The 20,419-nt window shown below is 37.1% G+C and overlaps 1 protein-coding gene across 4 annotated transcripts in view; it reads right to left on the minus strand.

The window, feature by feature from the left end:
* The window catches only part of anks1b (ankyrin repeat and sterile alpha motif domain containing 1B), a 1,280,504-nt gene that overhangs the window by 348,082 nt on the left and 912,003 nt on the right, over positions 1-20,419 (minus strand). For all 4 annotated transcript variants that reach the window (XM_028816795.2, XM_051924626.1, XM_051924632.1 and 1 more), the window contains one exon: positions 7,662-7,830. In XM_028816795.2, the coding sequence (XP_028672628.2) occupies positions 7,662-7,830 (169 nt within the window). The remainder of the gene's footprint in view (positions 1-7,661; positions 7,831-20,419) is intronic.

A 20,419-nucleotide genomic window follows, 5' to 3' on the forward strand; every position in this document is an offset into this window, starting at 1 on the left:
GCTTATTTTAGTCTTAAACAGCTGTATTCATGGTTTTTAATCGCTCCTAATTAGTAATACCATGCAAATGACAAAAGAGACCAGCATTTCTCCATTTAGCTTGTTACCATTTACACCTGTGTGTATTTATCACGCACTATTGGGTTTAAATAAATACTTGGCAGGAAAGTGAAGAGAAAAAAGTGAAGCACTGAGAATTACTCATCTGTTTTAGACTTCAAATCATTTGGATGATATCCTTAGAAAGGAAAATAAATCTAGGATATGAGAATGACCTGACATGGCAGAGTTAAAGTACTAGCAAGCCATGCAATTAAATAATTGACAAGGATTGGTTTTTAATTAAGCAATTGGGTTGGAACAAAAACCTGCAACCACTGTGGCCCTCCAGGACTGAATCTGCCCACCCATGTTCTAATGTATTTATATAGAATTATTCTTATTATCATTATACTATTAAATTTAAGTGCTGCCTTAGACACAATTTACACTAACTGCTCTTATGCTGTTAACTTCATACTAATCAAATGTAATTCTAGGTATATGGAATGATGATCTTAACACTTCCTTTTACCTTATCTTGCTTCCTTTGGACCTCAGGGATTGAACTCTAATGGTTCTCTTTTCATTCTCTTCATATATACTCTCATTAGAAAACCTCAATCGATGCTTACTTTCATGTTTAAGATATTGACAATTTCCAAAATAATGATGTTTTTCAATTGTGCGATTAATGATTTCAATGAATGGTAGCTATTCACCCATAAAACTGGAAAGTATGCAAATTAGATGAGCCACAAATCATTGCTTTTTTAATTCAGGCCTGAATTTGCACAAAAAAATGAACATGATAATTAGGGATGGGAATTGATAAGATTTTCACGATTCCGATTCCGATTCCATTTTCGATTCTGTTTAACAATTTGATTCTTTATCGATTCTCCTATCGATTCTTATTTTTAAAAAAGGAGAACAGACAGGTTGATTAGCTTAGAACTTTGTTTTATATCCTATCTTTGAACAAGATAGAAATTTAGGAGTAGCATGACCTTACCAACCCAACAGTAAGATCTTAAGAGATCCACAGCCTACGGCTCCTCGATGGGGTGCCACGGGGTCCCCAGAAAAAAATTTGTAAATGTAAAATAATAATAAAATAAATATTCTTCTGTAGCAATAACAAAGTATAACATAAATTATTCTGTGGCAATTACACAAGAATGTCCAGTAACATTACAATCTCCTTTTTAAAAGTATATATGAGCTGAGCACTCAAAAATAAAACTACATCAGCCAGCAACAAATACAATCAACTCAAGTCCAATGGAACTGTGCAATTCTGCAACCATCAACTATTTTGACAGCTACATCTATGTTGGCCGCAATATCAACAGTGGCTGCCACAACCTTGTCTTTGATACCATACTCCTCCAAGATCTCATCAATCTCCTCTGCTACAGCTGTCCCTGTCTGTGCCTGGTACACTGGTTTGGTTTTGAGGACTATTTCTTGAGCCTGGCCATTCCTGACATAATGCAGCGTTACTGTGAGGTAATGATCTTGACTAAAACTTGTCCATCCATCTGCAGTGACGGCTGCCTTCAACACATGTTTCAGCTCAGAAATCAGATTTGCCTTTTCGACCGCATACCAAACAGGGATCAAGTGGTTGGTTAAACTGTCTCTGTTTGGGGCTTTGTATTTAGGGTTCAGAGTCTCTGTCATTTCTCTAACAGATATATAAATGGAAACAGAGAGAACATGCAACTTTGACATTCCCTGACTTAGCCTACAATTAAACACATTCACTTACCGAAAATCGGGGGCATCTACTGTGGTAAATGGGTGCAAGCCTTTTACCACAAACGTAGTCACTGCTCGGTGACATTCGTCTATCCTGGCCTGTGTCATTTTACTTTTCCCCGCCTCTGTGAAAGGAGAAGCTACCGGTAGACTGCAGCGAGAACTGCCAGCATCTGAGGCAGCCAGACTCTGACTGTCTCTCTCGTCATGGTCATCTAAATGCAATGCACAGTAATAGCAGGTTTTGTAATAAGGCAAATCGTGCTAACATAATATGCAATGTTAGTTGATTAGTTACCTGCCGTATTAACGGGAGAGGACGTGCAAACGTTACCGCTGCTGCAGGGTTGAGATTCACTAGTCTGGAGCGGATCAAAAATCCGACATTCATTTAAGGTTATCGCGTGTTTTATGAGCAAATGCTTTTGCATATTCGTAGTGTCCCTTTGATGAAATATCTACTTTACAAGTATTGCAAGTTGCCCTGTTGTCATCCTTTCTCGTAAAGTATAACCAAACTTTTGAGCGTTTGTGCCGCTTAGGCGCCATGTTTCCTGCTGGGTAAATGACGCTACGCAACGTGGTGACGTCATTCGAGGCGACTGGAATCGATAGGGGAATCGTTTGCAAAAATGGCAAACAATTCCAAGGAATTGAAACAGTGGGAACCGGTTCTCAACAAGAACTGGTTTTCGATTCCCATCCCTAATGATAATTATACATTTTCACTGACACTTTCTTGTTTTTCTTCACAGGTTCCTTCCCCTTGGTACCCCTGCTACATTGCCAAGCTGCCATTCCTTTCAATGGAAGAAACACCAGAGAAACACCACAGATACTAAGAGTCTTGGAATCCAAGGATGAATGCAAGGGTGACAGTATTCTAAAGAGACAGCCCGGCACAAGCTTATTTAAATTAGTAGATTGCTGTGCAATCTTTTGTATACAGTAGGTCTCCAGAGGTGTGACCATGTCTAACTTTATCTATTACATTTTGTTATAACCGATCGTGGACTTGAACTTTGTGTGCTTCTCCTCATTACAGCAATAACATTAATGGACTTATTTGGTGAAAAATTGTTTATGTTAATTAGAGACAGCTCAGTTTACCAGTCTTTTCAAATTAGAGTATTGTATTTTAATGTACACACATCACGCAGATGTAATAAAACAGTAAATTTGAGCATGTATACTAAAGTAAACTGAATTGATCATTAGTTTTACTTAATATTTACCTTTGACAATAAACCTTCCCTTTGTATTCTTTGTCACACTATCCAAGGCCTATTTTTCAAAGTAGGAAATAATGCAAAAGTAAGATTTTTCACACAATCACGGATGCAGAAAAATTCAAGAAGAAAGAACTACAATGCTTTACTCACAGTCTATTCACAATATTCTTTTTCAATCATGTAGTTAATTCGGAGAAGTGCTGCATGAACTGCTACTAAAACTAGGAAGTACAACCATATAATGTTTCTGCATTGGTTTTTGATTAACTTCAGCACTGATTTAAACCTTTAAATGGCTTGAAGCCCTTTTACTTAACAGAACTTATTAATGCAGAACATCCTGTATGTACATAGTGATTGCAAGCTGAAGGCCTTTTCAAAATTCCAAGGACAAATCAGCCTAATGTTGGAGGTTTTTATTTTATATCAGAAATACTCGTGGAAAAAATATAGTTATTTTTTCACAGCCTTGGATATTTGCCAAATCCTTCCATATACACATAAAGTGATCTTTCCCTTTTGCAATAATTATACATGTTTGTACATTTCTGTTACTGCTTTGTATTTGTACAGTACTGTAAGCATTAAGATTTTGTCTTCAACGTGTTGAATAATAATTATTTAAATTGCATATGTATTACATTGTTAAAGTATTGCATGTTAGTCAAAATAGATAGATAGATAGATAGATAGATAGATAGATAGATAGATAGATAGATAGATAGATAGATAGATAGATAGATAGATAGATAGATAGATACTTTATTAATCCCAAGGGGAAATTCACATTAGGGTTAGGGTTATATAATATAAATTAGTTATATAAAATATACTTAATTTCTCTAATGGTCATAATATTTTAAATTTGAAATTACATTTGGAAATTACAGATAATGCTAAAATAAAATCACAGATTTGGAATAAAATTCTGCAAACATAATTTTAGACAGTTATTCTATATGAATAAGCCTTTACATCCAAAAATGTTGCTTTTATGATTCACATCTTTATCGGGGTCCTTTAAGAAAAGAGTGATACGATAGTTGTCCATTCATTATCCAACAGGAAACACAGTGTTTGCATATTCGTCTCTTTCCTAGACCTATCAAAACTCTCTAATCAATCCGTTCTTTGCTTATTAAGGGTAGTAGGCTTGGAATTCTGTCAGGATACTTTCACACACAGCAATGACATCAGCTAAAAGAAAAATTCAAGCCAAATTCATACTTTAGTTACCAAGCAAGTTTAAGTTCTTGGCACTTTGCATGCTGAGCTTGGCTTTGATGGCGTCCAAAGTTAATCCTCTGTAGTGTATGTAGTGAAAATCCAAAAATATAGCTTGAACAACAAACATGAATGGATATATGCTCATAAAAACATTTACATTTGAAAACAGCAAACATATAAAACAGTCATGCCCTACATGTTTCTGTCAGAACCTGAATATTTAAGTTCCGTCATTTGCTTTAAATTCAGGATTTTTTGCTTTTTTATATTTAAAGACGTTAACACCCATTAGTCAGTGCCTAGGCTTTAGACTGATTTTATTATTAATAATAATAATTTAAAAAACTACTCACAGATACAGTCCTGGTTTTTTTAACTTTATACTTTGTTTGGTTAGTGGGTCTGGTTTGCTCAATTTATTTCTTAAGTGTTTCTCTGATTATTCAGACCCATGACTTTGAACAATTATGATTTAGTGTTGTCCTTTACTACTTTAGTCCATTCAATCCTACCTTTGGGGTCTTGCTCTCTCTTTGTGAGATTAGATTTGGTAAAATAAATTAGAACATCTCTTTTATAAAATAAAATAACTTTTTTTAACATGAAACACATTGTCTAAAAACAGCCTTAGTGCTAAAATTTATTATTCATAAATAAAAAGATGCTGTTTCTCTCACACAAAATCAGAACTGCATACCCTTTTCGCAAACATGTTGCTTTATAGTACATACAGTCATGTGAAAAAATAAGTGCAAAATCACAGATTTGGAATAAAATTCTGTGAGCATGAAAAATTTGTTTTTAACTAATGTTTTGTTTAATATGAATGGATATATCAAGATTTTATCTTCATTTAAAAATATCTTTAGATAAAAGTCATATAGTAAAAAAAACAAAATCTGTCTTTGCATTAATTTATTTAATGAAAAATGAACAGATATGATTTTTCAGTCTGTGGACAAAAATAAGACCACCTTGGCTCTAATACAGAAACAACCTCAAGTAGATGTTTCCTAGAAGGACCTACAAGTCTCTCACATCAACTGGGAGAAAGTTTATTCCATTCCTCCATGCAGAATTCTTTCAACTCTGCAATGTTTGAGGGGTATCTTGTGTGCGCACCATGTGTCATATTCCCCCACAACAGCTCCATTGGATTCAGATCTGGACTTGGCCACTGCAGAGCCCACTATTTCTTTATTTTCAGCCATTCATTGGTGGATTTACATGTATGATTAGGGTCACCGTCATTTGGCAAGGTCTACTTTTGGTTCACTTTCAGTTTTCTGACTGCTCGTGTTGTGTTACAATGAAGAATATGCAGTGGATTCTGCTATGGTGCAATGCTCAAGTCCTGGTGCAGCAAAGCAGCTCCAAACCACTACATTTCCACCACCATGCTTTAGAGCTGGCATCAGGTTCTTCTGGGCAAGTGCTATCTTTGATTTTCATCAAAAATGTGTTCTGGTACTGTGGCCAAGTAACTCTATATGTTTCAGAAGTCCTGATCTTTGCCTAGGTGTTCATGGGCAAACATTCATCATTACCTGATATTCTTTTTGGACAACAAAGGTTTCCTTCTGGCACACCTCTTATATTGATCTAGTTTGTGCTGTCTCTTTCAAATGGTAGACTCATGTGCTTTGACATTAACAGTGGCAAGACCTTTAGGTCCAGGATGAAATTTTGTATTTTTTAGAGACCTATTTCAGCATCTTAGGTTCTGCTTTTAGGCTAAACTGGCTGAGGTGTCCAGGCATGGACAAACTAGCAGTTGTTCGAAATCTTCTCCACTTGTAGATGACCTTCAAGAGAGTGGAAGGGCTGATTTTGAATTGTTTGGAGATCTTCTGAAATCCCTTCCCAAATTCACAGGCATCTATGACTTAATTTCTGAAGGCCTCAAAGAGCTCTTTTGATCTAGGTATGGTGATAACACGCATTTCAATAAAAAACAGAGCAAGCTACGGTAAATGTCCGAGGTTTAAATAAGACAGGATCCTCTCTAATGACGTTCCAATCATTTGCATCTGATTCTAAGAATTTGAGGTAGTGATAAATGTACTTACTTCTTCCACATGTGAAATTTGTATCAATGTTTATTTAAATTTTACAATGGACTACAAAGTGCAATTTTTTTATTATATCACCTTTATTTAAAGATACTGTTTAAAGGAAGATCAAATATTGATATGTCTATATGTTAAACAAGATAAAACATTTTGTGGGATGTAGTTTTTAACATGACGATATGCATATTATTTGTTTAAGCCATTTTAAGGACATAATTTACGATGAGTACATTACATAACACTAAGACCCAGTACAGATTCCTCCATTCTCCTACCTATGTTTTAATATGAAGTAATTACTCAACAAACCTGAAGTTTCCAAAAGAGGTAGCAATGGCTCAACAAGCTCAAATATAAAAAAAAATATAAATGCCTGCCAGATTCTTTATTTTGTTCCTTATATATTGAATTACATTTGTCCATGGCATCATGGTAAGTAAATTTAGGTCATGTGAAAATTATGTAGCTGGAGAAAAATCTTGCATCTCATCAGAGAAGAACCAATGTAACATTATGAGCTACCAACTTTATTTTTACAGTTTTTCTTTTCACATTTAGTTACTCCTGTTGTTCATGCTACAGAATTGTTAGGTAACAACTAGGAAACAGCGGAAGCCAAGGTTTCAACAGAAGCCCCATGCAAAGACCTGGTTTGTGCACTTTTTTACTCAATGAACATTGCCTTGTAGTGGAGACTTTCAAATCTTGACCAGACAATGTTACAAAGATGTTTAAAAATACACAATGGTAAGCACAAAGAAAATTGGTGGTGCTCAAACAACTGGCTTGGTTGTGATTTGTGTTTCATTTGCATTCTCCCTTTTTCTTCATGCACGTTTTTTCCAGGTTCTCTGATTTTTTGTCTTATAACGGACCTGTAAAAGTGTGTGTGGCCTGGAAAGGAATCCCGTCTAAAGCAGGATTTGTTTCTGCTATGTACCGGGTTCATTTAGGGGTAAGCTAGGGATACATATAGTATACTTTTATTCTGTAGTACTCAGCCACCTCTCTCAAAAGAGTTCCAGTTTCTAATTGCTTTTTAAATAAAATGATGTATAGCTTAGTAGCCCTTTTCTGATATTTATAACATTGTCTTTTATTCACTTGTCACCATTCTTCCATCATAAAAACATTTCATCTTCCTCCCCATGCTTTGGTATTTGAGGCACTAGCAGTCATAGGATATCTACTCAGAGACAGGGATTGAAGGTTCTGTAGTAGTTCTAAGAAGTAAAGCCTTACATCAGATATCTAAATTTTGAATATATCATGCAAGGCTGATTGTTATCTGATCTGCTGTCAAAATACAGTTATTGTTTACACATACCTGCCAAGTCACAGTCTTCTACAGATCCAATCGAGTAGTTGGCCGGACTGATGGGTGGACTAGTGCTGAAACTAGCATAACCTAGGGATGAGCTGATTTCAGAAAAGTCATAACTGTGGTTTGGACGATGTGACTCCAAGGAAGTGATCAGAGATGTACGCTGTTTAGGCTGTAAGAAAAAAAATAAATAACAAGGCAAGCTGTCAGATTTTAAGACTTTTCATTGTAAAAAATGACATTTTTCTGTATTGTACATGGTAGCAATTATCCCAACATTGTTACCCTTTGTTTCAAATAAGACATTACTGTATTTCTTTTATTCACCAATGATTCTGGTACTTATCTCTGACATTCTTAACTGTAATTAATCTACTTTAGAGTCACAGGGGATGAGGCCTTTTTCAATATTACTAGGGACAAGTCAGGGTGCTGTACCACACCACTGCAAGGCCCATTCACTCATAACAGAACAGTTTAGAATGGCTTGTGACTTTGGAATACAGGAAGGAAACTGGAGAAAAACCCACCTAGACACAAGAAGAACAGGCAGCCTCCTCAGAAACCGAAACTGGATGTGAGATATCAACCCTGGTCTCAGGATCTCTCAAACAGTTGCAGTAACTGCGGTGTCTTCAAACTACGCTACTGTCAGTCATTACAGTTGACTTTCCTAGAACTCAACTTGTGGTTTAGTAATGGTGTGCCACAATCCAAAACTGGTAGTTTATTTATTTTCCACATCTGACAAATATTTTGTCAAATGGCATGAAATCACAAGTCACAAGCACACAATTCTACTGAAAAATCCAGAAACAGTCAGTGCTTCCTGTTTTTTCTTATGTGGCATTTCAATTATTATTGTAGTACACATTTAAAGCACTTTGCATATAAACTAATTTAGATAGATAGATAGATAGATCTTTATTTGTGAAGTAACATACAATAGCAGTGAATAAAGGGGTTCAAGCGAACCCATTTGAATACGAGCTATACTTCAATAAAATTGCAAGTTTTAAATTTAAATCAACAAAATTCTTCAAAGCAAATTAACAAAACATTTTCATTAAATAGTATAGACTAATACTAAAATATCCCAAGCATAATCTTTTTAAAAACATTTTCACCACAATGTTCTTCATTTGTTATTAAATGTCTACAACTCTCAGTCGAAGCAACTTTTTGAATCTGTGATTTGAATGTAGTTATGCTATTAATCACAGTAATGGCATATAAGCTACAGTTATTTCTATATGGGCGGCACGGTGATGCAGTGGTAGCGCTGCTGCCTCGAAGTTAGGAGACCCGGGTTCACTTCCCGGGTCCTCCCTGCATGGAGTTTGCATGTTCTCCCCGTGTCTGTGTGGGTTTCCTCCAGCTATTCCAGTATTCCTCCCACAGTCCAAAGACATGCAGGTTAGACGCACTGGTGATTCTAAATTGTTCCTGGTGTGTGGGTGTGTCTGTGTGCCCTGCGGTGGGCTGGCGCCCTGTCCGGGATTTGTTCCTGGCTTGCGCCCTGTATTGGCTGGGATTGGCTCCAGCAGACCCCCATGACCCTGTGTTAGGATATAGCAGGTTGGATAATGACTGACTGACTGACTAATTTAAAGCATTACGCAGTTTAATAAACATATATAAATGTCTGGAAATACTGAAAAATATTTGCAGTACTAAATAAAGCTGAACAATTATGCTGCTCTATAACAGAAAAAAAGTATAGTATCGCACCAAAAATTAAATATTATCTCTTGAGTGGTAGCTAGCTTAACAAAAAATTATAAACACAAATCTACAATTATAATGACAATTATTAAACATGATATTAGTTAATCCCTAGTTTCTTAATGAAGTTTACTAGCATCCACATATATTGATTTACTACTAATGTCCATCCATCCATTTTCCAACCCGCTGAATCCGAACACAGGGTCACGGGGGTCTGCTGGAGCCAATCCCAGCCAACACAGGGCACAAGGCAGGGAACCAATCCTGGGCAGGGTGCCAACACACCGCAGTTACTACTAATGTACTTCAGAATTTTGTTGCTCAATTATCAATATTGGATGCAACCACATATACCAATTTTGCATCAAGTTGAGCACGTCCTTGCTCTTTTAATAACAGATATTAATCCAAAGCAAGTAGGCATACAATTCTACAGTTGAAATATACAGTATTTCACATAAATCAAGTTTACCTTTTTATTTTACAGATATGTGGAGAAGCCACAGAAGTAAAACATAGCATCAATAGGCACATGTGTATGAGGCTAGGCCATTAGAGTTCTCTCACTTGTATTAGCTTAGAACAGTAAAAGATCATCGATAATATGCTGCTAATTAAAAAACTGTAACCGTCAACATCTCTATGTATCTTGCTATTTTACATTGAACAAATCCCTGCAGCACCTATGGTATTCTGCTTCGCCTACACACAAGCCAATTGAACACATTGGTCTTTTTCTGAGACTCCATCAATTGTAACACGTATGTACACAACTTTGTTAGATCTGGAAATGAGAGTAAGAAAATGGGATAAAATATTCATAGATCAAAAGCTAAATATACAAAAAAGCCTTATATGTTATATAAGAATGAAAGTCAAAATTAAACACATCAAAAGCCATAGCTCCAGAACCAGATTTGAAATAGCAACCAGAAGCAAGATTGTGAAAATCCAGAAACTTGGACAATGTTGATAATGCACCACCATCTTAAATAGTGGTGACCTGATGACATCTGGTATTGTTACATGGCAAGAATAATAAATCCCGGAAAGAAGCGCACAAGAAATATCCGCATAGAAAAAAGCACACAGTCATATAAGCGCACAGGAAATAACCACACACGGTAAAATGCGCGCACGGAAAAAAACGCACATGGAAGGATACACATACGGTAAAGTGCACACACGGAAAAAACCACATGGCGGCAACATATAACTATTACAAATATAAAATATACACCACCCATACTGCTAGACATTTTTTATCATAATAAAATATAAAAGATTAACACACCCTAATTAATAGTATTATTGTAAATTAGCTATTCATGACTGGTTGGCTCTTGTACAATGTCTCTGTTCTTCATTTTCATTAAGAAATGACACTTTGTTGATCGATTCTCACAGCACCTCCAAGTATCTATTCCATTTGTTGTGCAAAAACGCAGATATTCAAATCCCTTGTAACCGAGAATTTGCTTGCCTTTCTGACTGGTCGAAAACTCCATGTCGCTAATTCAACCTTACTTTTTTTTTTTCTTCTTTGCCTTTGCCGTATGCGCATTTTTCCATGTACGCATTTATCCATGTGTGGTTTTTCCCATGTGCTTTTTTCCCTTGCGTGCATTTTACCATGGTGTGCGGTTATTTCCCGTGCACTTATATGACTGTGCGCTTTTTTTCCATGCAGATATTTTCTGTGCGCTTCTTTCCGGTCACGAAGAATAACACACCATTGGCCAAAGACAGCAGAAAAAACACAGGACATGGTAGTGCCCACTTATAACGGTGTTATAAAAACTATATAGTACAATATTAAAACAAATAATAGCTATTGAGTGAATAGATAGTTACAAAACAGATGCAGAGTTTAGAAATAAGTTCAATACATAATAAAACCCCAAAATCAAAAACAGGTAAAGGACTCACTCCTTTACTCTTAATTTCTAGAACTGATTCACCTGCCAATTGTTCTCCACACTGGACTTGACCAACTTTTACCATGCTATCAGTTGAACATTCAACAGATTTATTTTTTGTTATCCACATGAATGTCATATTGATATTGTTTTATAACTTTGTTTGACATGTAAAATTTCTTGTAATGGTGCATTAAATTACTGAAATTATAGTAAATACAATAAAGACTAATTGATAGACACCAAGATATATGCTACAGGCTTACAGCTCCATTTGCCAGATTAATTTTCGAGAGACTGTGTCTGTCTCCTTCCTGAGTCTGAGTGTTCAACAAAGACTTGGGGGTTTCTAACAAAAAATATGTAAGTTTTGGTAAATAGTGAACTAAATTGACCTACTAAAAGTGAGTATCTCTGGCAACAGGGAGAGATTCCTGACTTCTGCCCAATGTTGTATGGATGGGCTTGGACTATATGCGATGCTCGGCTGAATAAATGTATTGGAAAATCAGTCAGTAGCTACCTTTTACTAGATTATGTAAGGGAAGCAGAGAACATGAAGGAAATTAAACAGAAAACATGGGCTGAACATGTAACTTTTTGCCAACCCATAACTCCATTTTGCAAAACAGGGAATCTTAGCAAAAGAAATTTTGCTGGACATTTTTGAGTTGGCATGGAATATGGCATGGGGTAGAACATGCACCTTTAAACAGTGAACGCTTGGCTAAAATGCAGAAAGGAACCCACTGCTGCCACAAACTATAATTGATATGTAAAAGTGTAACGATGCCTCCTGAAATGTCCTACACATCCAATGGAGAGAAGAACAGGCAACACATCAATTTGCTTCTCTGAAGTGGAGGGGAATGCAATCGATCACGTCAGATCACAATGTGAGAAAATCTATCCGACTCCTTTTACATGGCAAGTGACAGATTTCAAATTTGACCTTTTCATGAGCTGCTGCATATGAAGAACACACTCAGAGAGCTTGCAGCTCCATATCACAGATGCCTGTCTTATGGGGCTTCACTTTACACATTGAGCACGAAACATAGTCAATCAGAACGAGAAATGCAAAATAATATTCTCGTAGAATGGATAAAGAAATCTTTTTAAAATTCTGCTGCTCTGTAGCTGTCCATTTGTACTTCAGGCACAGTAGACAGGTACATGACATTTTCATCTGGCTATTGATAAGAGAGCGCACTCCAGTGAAGGCAGGCTACAGCAGGTAACTAAATACACATTCCATGTGTTTGTACTGAATGGCCTAGATCATTTTTACACCTGGATTAAAAGCAAGTATCTCTGCGAGAGATTTGGACAAACTGCTTATGTCTTTAAGCTAGAATGCTATAAACAGCAGCAGTAGCAAATGCACATTTATATAAGTATTAGTGCTTTTAACAAAATAAAATTAGGATGCATTATAAAAATGTCCTTGCCTTTAATCTAACAATGAAGGTCAAACACTGAACCTCTTTTAATTATGTTTGACAAGTCCAGCCATCAAACACTATTTGTGGTTGCACTGTCCTTGATCAGACATCGCCTCCCGCTCCGCCCCCACTATTTGTTCCTCTCCTTTGCTTTCATGTCATTACAGACATAACAGAGCTCCATGCTATTGGGCTCTGCCAAATTGTTTAATTTGTTGCTCTCTTACCTAGCTTATTCCATTACCTATAACAGCAGCATTAAACACGAGAAATCCTTCACGCATTGACACTAGTCATTCACAAGGCACATTGCACTGCTACCCTCACCAAATCCTGTTTAGCTTATTTTTAGGTAAAAAGTACTGCTTATTCAGTAGTCAGCATGAGCTTTCCTCACACATGCATACACATTGTTTAAAGGAGCAAAAAGACCAGCCTACCCTTAATAGCAGCAGAATGCAGCATCACCTCTGAGATACTGTATCTTAGATGTATTTATGAAGTTATTATATTGTCTGCCTAATAGAATATTTTAAAATGCAAACACACACACACACACACTTCAAAAATTAACTAAGAAGGGGAGTACTGCAAAAGTTTGCATAGCAAAATAAATGTCAAATCACATTTTTGTTCATGAGTTTCTCCAAACATAATGTGCCTTCAAAATCAGTGTTCCACGTGCTAATGGGACTCGTTGCTTTTCTGCGGGAGATGTCTCAGCACAGCTCTGGTCACTTAATATTTTTCTGAAAACCCTATAATGGTTACTACTAAACTGAGCATGAAAATCTTAAAGACCTTAGGATGAAATATATGACTGGCAGTCTACAAGAGACATATGACATGATGAATTAAAAATGAACACAACTCTCTGTTCGTGATTTTAACTCAAGTACAGTTGCTTAAAGCAATACTTTTATTTGTATCACATTTACTTCATTGGGTGGTCGTCCACACAAACACAAGGGACATCTTCTACTTCTCGAGTCTTTAAAACCAAAACTTTCATATGCCATTCCAATGTCGACCACAGGCTATGGCTCTGTTGGTGGCTATGGTGAGGTCCTCCATGGTGCATAGTTTGTCCAGGAGTCAGCAGATCCGGAGGTGTTCCATGGTCTGTCTTTCCCCACAGTCGCACAGGTCGCTGTCATCAGAGTATCCCCACTTGGTCATGTTGACTTTGGATCTGCCAGTGCTGGCAGTTAAGGATGTTCCATATTGGCCAGTCTAGGTCACCGCCAGATTAAGTTACAAAGGACATGAAAATTACAATCAAATATAACAAAAAACTGTTACATTATAAAGCATATACTGAGCACAGATATACTCTAAATGTTTATCTTGCTTTATAGTACTGCAAGGAATAATAGTCATTTGATAGCAAAAAATGTTGTCAATGGCTGTGCTGTCTTTTCTCGATAGAAATTAACTGTTTTGCTAAGCACTCTAAAGTAAAGTACATATCCTCAGTTTATTTGTCTCCAAGGATAAATGCTTCTGCCACAGCCGAATAATACTCATAATAATGAAATTAACTACTGCTGATTTTGCCTTGCTCATGCTGTTTTTGGCACATATTACTTTTTAAAGCACTCATTAGGTATACTCAAACCTGACTGATGTTAGTTAAATATATAAGTAGTAAATATAACCTTGTTGAGTTTGGTCACTGACATCTCTGCCGAGGAGTTCTCTCTGGGTGATGACAAAGTGACCCTTTTAACCCGTGGAGCTAAGATAAAATCTCGCCAGCCCAAGGGCCAACTGAGCTTCACAGTGAGGGTGCCTCTTACACTTCAGTGGGCTCACTCATTCTCACTCCCTTAGCCTTGTTGCAACAGCGCTCACTTCAGTTGTCACCTGCTGAGGTGTCAATTTTCTTTACTTCGTATTCTAGTCAAGAACCTACCATGCATAAAGAGTGCGGATTCGAGAGTCATATATTGTAAAGGCATCCTCTAATTCCAAAGGTTTACCCAAGGCAAAAAGACATGGACTCAAAGTAGTGGAGGCATTACTTTGGAAAAACTATTACTTCTTCCAGAATTTATAGTTGTGGTGTGCAGCACTTATTGTTGGTAGAAGCCAAGTTGATTTAATGTAACTTACCGTATATACTTGCATTTAAGTTCTCCTGCGGATAAGTCGGGGCTTGATTTTACCGTATAATTTCCTGTATTTTATAATGTCGGTCATATAAGTCAAATGTGGAAAACTCACACTATTGGTCCAAGAGATTATGATATGCTAACGCCCACCTGAGAGAGTAACCACGGAGCACACTGCCTTTTTTTTTCTATGTATTGTGCCTATGTGACCACACGGTAAATACCCGAACTATTCCAACGCAACGTTTGCACTGTTTTGTGTTTTTTGTATCTCACACCCTCATACACCTTTATCGTAAGAACATTCCTTATTTACAATGGAGCGTTCGATCAGAAGAAAATATGAAGCTGGTTTTAAATTAAAAGCTGTTGAAGTGGCGAAAGAAATTGGTAACTGCACTACTGCAACAAAATTCTATGTATCTGAGAAACTGGTGCGAGATTGGAGGAAGCAAGAAGATAAAAAAAGTTTATTTTTGAACAGCCGTGTAAGTCGGGGTCTGATTTTATGATCGATTTTTTTGGTTTCAGGACCCAACTTATGCACAAATATATACAGTAATTTTTCTGTACTGACAATCACTTCAGTGTCCGCATATGTATGATGCATTCGCTCTTAAGAGAGCTCACTCTACATGAATACACACATTGAGGCATAATGCAAGATTCACAATACACATCAAGAAGCACTAAGCCAGCAGGTGGAACATCTGTTGCATCTACAAAGGTACCGGATATACTTACTTACCGACCAAGGAAAATTCTCACATAAGGAAATAGATTCTTCTTTTTTACTTATTTTTTCCTCAAAGACAATATTTGAGCGTGGCTCAATATCATCCTCTAGAAATCACAACTGACATATGTGACGTGTGACTGATATGGAGGTGCCAGGCATACATTCTTACTTACGTAACCAGTACAACTGTTGTGTAAAGGTACAGATTTTGGTCTTTGTTTTTTTTTTTTAACTGAAATTTTGCCAAGTTTCTTTTGTGTGTTTCTTGCCTACCAATATCTGCTCATTTTAGAATAATTTTGGCCTATCACTTTTATTTCCAATTTATAGATCCATTCAAAATACCACCAACCACATATGCAGAAAAATCATTTTATTCCTGTATGATTTTCAAAACTCAGTTGACGGTCAAGAATACTGTAAGTGTTTAACAGGGAAAGTTTTTCAAAATATGGTGCCGGGCAATATTTAGTTTACAAACATGCATATATTTGGAATACAAATTCAAAGATACTACCTGGAGATGTTTCAAGCAGACACAGAGGAAACTGGGTGACTTACATATTTACATATTTGAGTCCATTGGTGAACCTGAATGAAGTACACCAAAAATAGAGGACTTATGCATGGTGTACCGTACCAAATTTAATTAATCTGCTTTATATTTATGGAACCACTGCAGTCATCTGATATACTCTTTAATGATCTTTTCCTTTTGAAAAATATATTTAACGTAAAAATGTTTTCAGCTAATACAGGTACAAATGCTAAGCATGTTTTGTTTCTTCACTGAGAAAGCCCCCACAATAGCAAATTTCAAAGGCAGCTTAATTCCCAATCAAGTGTCAGATTCATGCATTTTGTAGTTATAAGGTGTTATAGTAGGTTTTGTTATTAACTTTAATGTCACTGTTCTCTGTGCCCACTGTTATGGACTCATTCATACAGGCAGACCAAGTATGGTACACAGGGGCACAGCATTTTCATTTAGAATTGCCGAGCCAAGCACAGGACTAGAGAGCCAAAAGACAACTGGAGAATTGAATAGTCAGCCTAAAGACAGACTAGTATATTTCTGTCTTCTGTCAGCACATTATCCTTGTTGGGAGAATAAGAACTGTATGTAGGCATTGTGCTATTCCTGTATTTTTGAAGGTGGGGTTTGAGTCCTTTCCTGTCCTTGTTTGGACCCAGAGAAGGAGCCTGCACATGGAGCAACCCGAATATAAGGATGGACCTACGGCCAACACTTTGAAGCTGCCGGGAGGAAGATTATGTCTTCCGTCCGGTGAAAATCCTTTCAGCGTGGCAAACGAAAGATGGTAGACTGCGTTGATCAAGACACCCACATGCTTGAGAGTCTGTCATAAGCTTCCCGTTCGTAATACTGCATGAAACCGTCATAAAGAGCTAAATTATCCTTTATGCTTCACGTGTAATCTTGTAACCGTCATATTGCATGAGGGGTGGGGATATTACCTTTTTTATTTATAATTATTTAAATTCAGGTTAATTAAAACGCCGCAATTCAGAAGAACACATTTCCAGAGAGCTAATGCCTCTTAAGGAAACATAAGGATGTACCCCAAAAGACATCTACATAATAAACAGAGGAAGATCAAAAGTGATGTATACATTGCATGTAACAGTGTAGGAGACTAAAAAAGTTCAAATGATTAAAATGTTAGATCAATTTAGGTCCTGCTGACAATTCATATCTCATTAAGTAAGTTATTCCTGAAAATAGACCAGATTTAAGAATTAATTTCATCATGAAGCACAGACGACTGTTCTGTTAAGTTCAGACATACAAGTACTTTCAGCACCTTAATTAGAAGACACCTAGCAGAGTAGTGTAGGAGCTAAGGAAGGCTATAAAGTACAAGGTCACCACTGACACACTACATGAAATATACCAAAAAGTTCATTTTGTTTTTTAAAGCTTTACTTTATCTTAAAGAAAAAACACAGATATAGCTAATTAAATAATTACAGTATTTTTTGATCATTTAAAGTGAAAAATCCACATCTTCCCCACTATTTTGCTTTCTTTGTAGTAGGTAGGATTGCTCCTTGGTTTAGGACAGCCTGGTAACAATTAGCATGGCCTTGTAATGTTAGGTTGTTGATGAACACTTTAACATTTTGCAGATTTATTGGTCATCTGTGTCTTTAAAGCATTTTGACAATTTAAACCAATTGCTTTAGATGTTTTAATACACAAATGAGATAAGCTGTAAAATTCAGTTGACTACGGATACGTGATATGGATTAATGCTGATGTTTGATGATTAAAGAAGTAAAAAACGATGATGTCCTAAAATGGACACCGTACTGCCAGCTCGATGCTGCTATTATACTCCACTAAGATGTGCTACCATGGCTGGTGTGCAACACTTTTGAAGTAATGTGGAAATTATGGGAGTTGGTAAGCCTTATCATATGTGTCATGCACACTGAAGGCTACAAAAATGTTTGAGCGATTACTAACAAACTTTAGGCTCTGCTGCTACTTACAGACAAAAAACGTTCACTTTTCATGATAATCTTTTGCCCCTTGCTTATCATGTCCAAAGGCTAATGACACCTCAGTATACAAATCTTTACAAACAATTTACATCATACCAAAAGAGGAAGCAATTTTATTCTTTATCATTAGCACTTGCTTCTTTTTTACCATGTTAACTTTTGTGTTTTTACTCATTAACATATGTGAAAAATATTGTGCTGTAAAACAGGAGACTCTGTATGCCATTCAAAAGCAAAATGTTAACAGAGAGTGCTAACAGATGGTGGGAACACACCTAGATAATAAACATTGCTCAGTCTCACAAGCCTAAACTCTCCATGTGCCAGTTATACAAATGACTAGTAGGTGCTGCCGGCCTGCTTGCTGCTCAGTCTTCCTCCCACTTCTTTCCTACTCTCTTGTATTCTAAGCTTTCTTGCTCTCAGCAAAGAATTCCAGCTTCACTTACTGAATCAGAGCACAATGAACCCTCTCAAAGAGTGGTCTTTAAACTTCCTTCCTGCCATTCCTGATGAAGGTTTATTTCTAAGATGACTTCCTAGGCGAGGTTAGCCCTATAAAACCTTGGATTGAGAAGGACACACAACTTTTGCAATTCGACTATTGTAACTTTTTTTTGGTGGTACTGTTTTGCCATTATGAGCATTATTTGTTTTATTACTATATTTTGGTGATGTCATTCCAGATAACGGTGTGCATCTTCTAATTGGATCTCAGTACTTTTCCCATCTACTCACTACTTCTTTCTTTCGAGTGTTACTTGGAAGCTAAAGCACACATCCAAGAAGATTTAGTGATTAGGCCCTAACTTTGTTTTCTTGACTTTGATTCTCAATCAGTTTATATATTCAGTTCTTTATATTTTCCTGTGCATACATCCTTTAGCTTGGCCCTTTATGAAGACCCCTGCATGCCCCAGGGTATTAAAACTCAAAAGGTCCACCTCACCACATGCATTTATTCACACTCATATAACATACTTTAAATATCATATTTTTAGCTCCTATAGGAGTATTTAATGTGTTGCTACCCATATAATGTATTGAGTGTCCCCCTCAGAGTTTTTAACACACTGTAAATTGTATAACACATCAGATGGGAGGAGTCCCCCTTGGAGATTTGGGCATAATGAAATATGCAAATTGTAGCAAGGACCTCACCCAGAGTGCTGCCCACTCTATTATACATTTAAGAATTATTCAGCAGAAGTGCATCAAGAAACACTACTGGAGCTTTATACCAACAGCAATACATCTGCATCATGTCTCACTGTGACAGACAACCTCACAGACACAAGTCCCTGGTGAAAATACAGTATAAGGTTTATTATAATGGCATGCCATACAATAGGCTTCTATGTAATAATAAACCCAAGCACAACACTCTTCTTCCTTTAACTTTCTTCTTCCACTCCTGTGCTCCTCCATCCTGTGCTCCTCCAGACAAGCTTTGTCCTTCTTCCACCTGACTCCAACTTGCCTGGATGAGATTGAGTGGCTTCTTTTATCTTAGAGCCAGGATGCACTTCGGGTGAAATGGAAACCCCACAGAGTAAGGTTCTCAGATCCCTGAAGCATCACCGGAACCCAGCAAGGCTACCCCAAGGGGCTACAGTTACCAGAATGCCTGGTGGTTTCCTGTAGAGGTAACATCGCCCTGGGATGCTGCCAGCTAGTGGGTCTGGGGAGCATGTAGCCCTACTAGGTTTTCTCCCCCTGTCATTCCATCACACTGGACTCCTGGAAATGTAAGGTCTTTGGTCTATCCCTGCTGGGATGCCAATGTGCCCACCTGCATATTGACATCTTTTGTCAGTCTTCTAGCAAGGGCAGAGAACAGCCTACTCTTCTTCCTGCTCACTCACTGCCATGGCCACTTGGCCAGGTAAGGAACTGGATCCCATCCTGACAGAAGCCCCAGCCCATGATATGCTCTTATACTTTCTGATGATTTACTATCAGAAACCATGTATAGCTGTGATCCTTTATCGCCCATTATTGTTCCAGTTCTACCATGCTAAGGGGCACTGACTTATCATCCAGTTATTATTATGGTTTCCAGGTCTGACCTCTCATCTTATCTTTTGCCTTGTCTCATGTCACAAATCTATACCCCAGATTATGGTAACAGCCTTACACAACCTGTAAAAACTGGCACGTGCCTTTTTCTAAAAACATGTATTTTATGTTCACACTAGTCATTTAGCCCGTTACAATAACGGGCGCTAGAACAGTAGTGCATAAACATTAGTAGGAACAGTCTATATTAAATGGCAAGGGACTTTGA

The sequence above is a fragment of the Erpetoichthys calabaricus genome, chromosome 1 (assembly GCF_900747795.2).
Source record: "Erpetoichthys calabaricus chromosome 1, fErpCal1.3, whole genome shotgun sequence".
NCBI classification, from domain to species: domain Eukaryota; kingdom Metazoa; phylum Chordata; class Cladistia; order Polypteriformes; family Polypteridae; genus Erpetoichthys; species Erpetoichthys calabaricus.